General features: G+C 39.7%; 1 protein-coding gene across 3 annotated transcripts in view; it reads left to right on the forward strand.

Moving 5' to 3' along the window:
• Window positions 1–3,876, forward strand: part of LHFPL3 (LHFPL tetraspan subfamily member 3) — a 227,924-nt gene extending 224,048 nt beyond the window's left edge. For all 3 annotated transcript variants that reach the window (XM_085040404.1, XM_085040414.1, XM_085040394.1), the window contains one exon: window positions 2,080–3,876. Coding sequence is in view for 1 of the 3 variants with exons in the window: in XM_085040394.1 (XP_084896520.1) it covers window positions 2,080–2,108 (29 nt within the window). In the remaining 2 variants the exon portion in view is untranslated. The remainder of the gene's footprint in view (window positions 1–2,079) is intronic.
• The last annotated feature ends 2,124 nt before the right edge of the window (window positions 3,877–6,000 follow it).

Here is a 6,000-nt window from a genome sequence, read left to right on the forward strand (position 1 = left end):
GTACATGAAATTATGATTTAAAATAATTGAAAGAAATGTCTCATTTCATTCTATTTAGCTTTGATTGCTCCTAGGAGTATCAGGGCATGTGCTCCTCACCATACGCTGTCTTTCTCCAGATTTCAGTTTTACCAAATATGGATTTTTTAAGAGGCTCACAGACCCCCTCATCTCACTTAGCAAATAAACAGATCAGAGGCTCAGGCACTTTTTCATTCACTTTATTTAGTAGTGCTATTTAAATATATTACTAATTACCATATTAATAACATTAGTAACCACAGTAATAAAATATACCACAATTCCAGACTCATACCATTTTTAATAGATTTTATTTATCACAAGTATGTCCATTTCTCATTCACACTTTATCATTAATTTTTGCTACATGCTTAAAAGGGTGAAAGGAATCTTATAGAGCTACCAATGGCAAGTTTCCTTTTACAATTGGAAACTACCATCCCATTACATACCCACATAATAAAAATGTTTTTACCACAGTGAACACTATATTTCATATTAATTTTTTTACATAAGCAAAACTGGTCCATTTTTCTTTTTCAGGGCCCTCCCTAGTTCACCTTATGCTTCTAGCATACTTATTTGCTACTTTCTAGTCTCAGCTCCATCAATTAAAAGCGTCTTGTAAAATAAATATGGATTATAAATACATGCGGAACAGGTTAGAATTTTTCCTCCAAAACAAACTTTGCTTGACAAATGTCAGTTTGTTGGAAGTTGATGGGGAAGCAGGCATCCAAGGTCCATGGCAGAAGGGATTGCCACTACCAGGCTCACAGGTTTGTGGTACCACCATCCCAAGCTCTGGGGTCTGAGTGTCCTGTCCTGGGACACCACACTCTCTGGGTCTGTGGGTGAATTAGCTACAGGCCAAAGTGACCACAAGAGTCAAGGCATGTAGGGAATTTGAGGGAATGGGAGAAGGTAGCTGCTCCATGTAATATGAGGGCAGGAAATTAAATATTTTGGTCTCCTTACTGTAACATTTTTAAGTGTTTCTAGTTCTGAAATTCTCAGTTTGCTTTCATTTCACAATGAAATTCATTCTTTTTCTTTTGTTGTCACAAAACCAGGGATTTCCCCCTAGTTCTGCACTCCAGCAGTCTTCTGCAGAGGCCCCTGCATTATGATAAAGGAGGTGGGGTTGTGATGACAGTGGCCATCCTCTCCCCCAGGCTGTGGCTTTGTATGACCCCCTGAGCAGTAACCCTTTCCCAGGAGGCAGTTGGGAGGCTGCCTGACAAATGACTTCATGGTTTGGTCTCAGGGGTCTGGGAGAGTTTAGCTAATGGTGAACTGGCAGAGTTCATTCGGTGCAGCAACCTTCTGTTCACTGCCAAACGCTGGGGCAGCCAGGTTTTTACCTTTGCCGGTGTGAGTACTTGCAAATCGACTTCCTTGGTGAGCCCCTGTGCAGGGGCTGTCCCCTGCAGCACCAACTCGGGGGATGTCACCTGCAGCAAGGAGGAGCAGCCTTTGTCACCCTCCTCCTCCTCCCAGAGCCAGCGCAGCCCCTGTCCCTTCACCCTATGTGCAGCTCTGCTTAAGCACATGGAAACCAGGCAGTGAGGATTAGTTTCTAAGGAGAGTTTGATTTGAAAACACCTCCACACCTCTGAGCTCACTTGAAATTTAACACAAGGTATTATTTTATCATGTTTGCAAATGTGGATTGTGTCCTCAGGGGAGTGAAAGAAGTTATTGATATGGAACAGAAATGTCAGGATTTTAACTGAATTCATGGTATTCATATAATAAATGTCATTCTTGCCCCACACACCTTGTATCTTTATTTTCATATTGCTAAAACTTTAGATTAAATAATCTCATTGTTTTGACTTCCTGTGTCGATTAGCTAATGAAAAAATACTTTAAAGAATTTCAGATTACAAATCCTATCTGCAGATTAAATTTTTCACTTTTCTTGATAAATGGAAATGCATATAATGAAGTGCATTAGAATATTGGTCAGAGGCTTGCTCTGAGCTAAGCACAGCGTGAGCATCTTTATGTTTGCTGGCAGTAAACCAGCTTCTCTCTTTTCTCTGTTTTGCACAGTCCTACTAAGCCAATCCTCACTAGAATGAGCACAAAACAAATGAATAACAGCTTTTGTACATCAACATTAAAATGGGAAGAAGCTTGGGAAAGGGCCTCCAACAGAGAAGAATGCTGACAAGAGCAAAAATGCCTGATGGATAAGTACCACCTTCTAAACATAGATCAGCCAGGCATGGAAGTGTTTTCAGAAGAGAAATGCAATCATGGATTACACACCAGCTCATTAGAAACTGTTGCTGAGTACAGCATCCAGAAGACATGCATGAAAAGTCACATTCGGGAAATAAATTAAAAGGGGTGTAGTTGTTGCTAGATAAACATATGTAATATATATGCATTGAAGAGGTTTGTAAATGTCATTTTTTTTATTCAGACGGAAAGCAAAAAGCTTTAAAACCTTTCACAGTAGAGAGGCAGTTAACTTCAGACTATTCCTATCCCAGTAGCCAAGAAGCTGTTAGGACATCTCTCTTAAATTAGCATTTATAGACTCTGAATGTTTCTATCACCTAGTGGAAAAAGCATAACTTTTACTGCTACATTGCTGCACTTCATTTACTTCACTGTATAATAAGTTGACTAAAACTGTAAAGCTTCTCAATTTTTACTGCATATGTGTTCTAATTAATGTCTGTAACAAACTTAAGACTGAAAAATTATTTCTGACCTATATTCTAGTTCTATGAAACATATATACTATAAGGTATGTCTGACTGAATATCATAATGCTATAATTTCCCAAGATGCATAGAACTGTTTGTATTTGAAGTGACAAAATAAAAGCCCTTGATTTCTTTTCTAATAGGAGAAAGTAATTTACCCCTTAAATGTAACACACAGCTGCTCACTTCAATGGCACTTCTTTTCCCTGTTCTGCCATACAACTGCTGAGTGACACTCTCTGGCCCATGCAAATGCCAATCAGAGAAGGTGATCTAATGAGACCTTCTGGCCTTAAGTTCAAGCTCAGTACAACTCAATAAACCCTTGAGTTTAAACTCAATACAAAAATTAGTAATAAAATAGATATTGCAAATAGCTGTGAGGGCTGGATGCAAATAGCCCCGAGGCACTGGTGCAGACGTGATTCCCTCCTCAGGTCCCAAAGGGCACTCTCAGTCCCAGAAGCCACTGAGATGTAAAACAGGAGTAGGCACAGAGTATGAAGAAAGACCTCTAAGTGAAAGGCCAGGATGCCAAGCAGCAGGCACAGAGCAACAGAGGGAAGCAGGGACTCCCTCTCTGCTCCTCTCCAGCACTCCCACCAAGGCACATGTCTAGCCTGGCTCAGGACTGGGCACGAGCACCTAGCTACCTTCATGTCTGTAGGTTCTCCTGTGTATCACAGATTAATCCAGCCCAAAATGAACACTGCAATGCTGATTTCTTCAGGGGTTTTTTTAAGCCTGTTGCTTCATTCTTTGGCTTTCAGGGAAAATGGCTAAAATAATAATTAATTGCTGGTGTTGATCCCAAATAATGCAAAATGCTGAAGACATGAGGTAAACATGAGTTAAAACTGCTTTTTAACTATTGACTGTACAACACAAATTATTCCAGCATTTAGTGCATGAATCTCAAAAAAATTATTTTACTTTTGAATGAAAAATTATCTTTTTAAGAAAACTGCCAGTAAACAAATACAGGGAATCAGATAACTTTTCTATCTAACTACCAAGGTACCAATGTGCCACTGCTTGTCATAGAGACTGAATACTGATGTGGATGTTGGCCAAGTAAATTTATGTGTGAATCTTGGCAGCATTAAAAAACAAACAAACAAACAAAAAAAACCCCAACACAACACTTTTTTTAATCCGAAACTGCTCTTGTAATTGTATGTAGAAAATTCTCCTGACTTCTCAAAGACCAGCACTAGCTGGTCAAAAACCCACCCAAATCAGTCAACCACCATAAACATCTTCCCAGTACCTGCTATTGACCCAAAGGGGATGGAAGGTAAAAATCAAGTAGTTCATACATGAGGCAGCACAAACTCATTTAAGGGCCCACTTCAGACAGGTTTTTAAACCTGTGATTAGTCCAACCAGTGTCAGCTGGAAAATGCACATCCTTAGAGGCTGAATGACTTCAGGAGTGCCTGTTAAGTGGTGTCTCAGTGAAGCCCATCCTCATTCTCTGCTCTTGTTGGCTTGCAACCACACTTGCACCTCAAAGCCTGTGAAAGGGTTTATCTGGATGTGCTCTGGAATCACCATCTTCATTTGCTCCTTGAGTTTACCTCTATCCCACATTATTGCAGTCATGGCACTTTTGCTGTGACAAAAATCACCAAAACAGGGTTTCTCTGTATTGTATTATTTTGTTTTGAATCATGGTGATGGTGTAATGTAAAAGCCCCTTCTAAATATACACAAACATTGCAAAACGTGTCATAACAACATCAACAATAACAAGACATCACAATCCTGTCAGGGCAGCTCAGTGAATATTTACCATTTGTACACAATCAGAAGGAGAGACGTACCAGGATGTACATCATTAAATGTTGACTCAGTAAGAACAGTATGTTTTATCTTTTTAAATGTTACCACTTTCTCATCCCACTCCATTGTAATTTGTCAATTGTAATTTTTTTTTAAGTCAACGAACTGTAAAGAAAACTGTTGAAATACCTGATTTTCTGTAAAAAGTAATAACAACAATAATTTTTGTTACTTCAAAGTATGCTTGGTATTAATTACCTAATAAAGTTCAACGATGAATTTTGTAGCATACTAAAATAAAGTGTGATAGTGCTTTTCTCCAGCTCATCTGTGGTAACTGCTGCTGTTGTTGGGATTACTGCCCTCCTAAACACAAGCCTGGACACCTCCTTCACATCTGTACCTACACTGATCCCTCAGGTATGTGAAGTCCAAGAAAAATCTGATCAGGGATTTGCGTGCATGGGTCGAATTCCTAGTAGAAGAACCTTGTTGGTAAATTGTGGAGTGGAGGGTGGAGACCCTCTGGTACCTGGCTACATATTTATATATGGGCAGCAATATAAAGTTCCTGATTACTCTGTTTGGTATAAAACTTGGTTTATCGTAAGAGGAAGAAGAGTGTAAATTATTTATAAGTTAATTCGGTGAAATAGAGAACTGCCAGGTTTGTAGGATGCTGAAGTCCTGTTCATTTTTATGGGCAATGCATTTCAGTTATTTCTAAATAGACTGGAAATCCCAAACAAGTGATTTGGATGATACAGTAAAGCTCAGAAGTTGATCACCACCTCATTTCACTACATGAAGGTACAGAGGAGCCATCAGGGGCTGTCACATCATTCCAGAGTTTGCACCAACAAGAGGTTAAGTACTTTCTTGTCAAAGAGATGCTGCATTTGCCTCCATGCTGCTGATGCAGCAGTACCTGCATTTGGAGATGATCTAGAAATGATTGTGGCTGGGGTCTAATTATGCCCAAACTCCCAGGCTCTAACACATTTCAATTGGAGTAACAGATCGGCTTCCCTCACACCATCCATCTTTCCCTGTTCTAGGGAGGAAAATGTAATGCTGGGCCCAGCAGCTTTCTGTCTGCTTTCAGTCTGCAGTCTGATGTCCTTCAAACATTTAAAAGTTTCAGTCATTTCATCCAGTTCTCTGAGGATTTGAAATGAAATAAGATCTAGACAATTTAAAATAAATAAAAAACCCATCCCAGGTTTGTCCTGACTAATTTACACATTGAAAAGACAGCCATATGCTGAATAGGTTCTGAGGCAGTGCCAGAAAGCAACACTTTTTTCCCCATATGTAAAGTCAAGAGGTTTACATATTTCTCCTTCCCAAGGAGCTCTGTGCAGAAGGGAATGGCTTTGCCTGCTGCTGGAGTAGCTGGCAGTACCTGCAACATTAGCCACGCTTGCATCCATTCCACCTTGGTTTGTGATCCTCGTTGGCTTACATTAAT

Source organism: Lichenostomus cassidix, chromosome 1Aa (assembly GCF_008360975.1).
Source record: "Lichenostomus cassidix isolate B80296 chromosome 1Aa, HeHo_3.0, whole genome shotgun sequence".
Lineage (NCBI taxonomy): Eukaryota > Metazoa > Chordata > Aves > Passeriformes > Meliphagidae > Lichenostomus > Lichenostomus cassidix.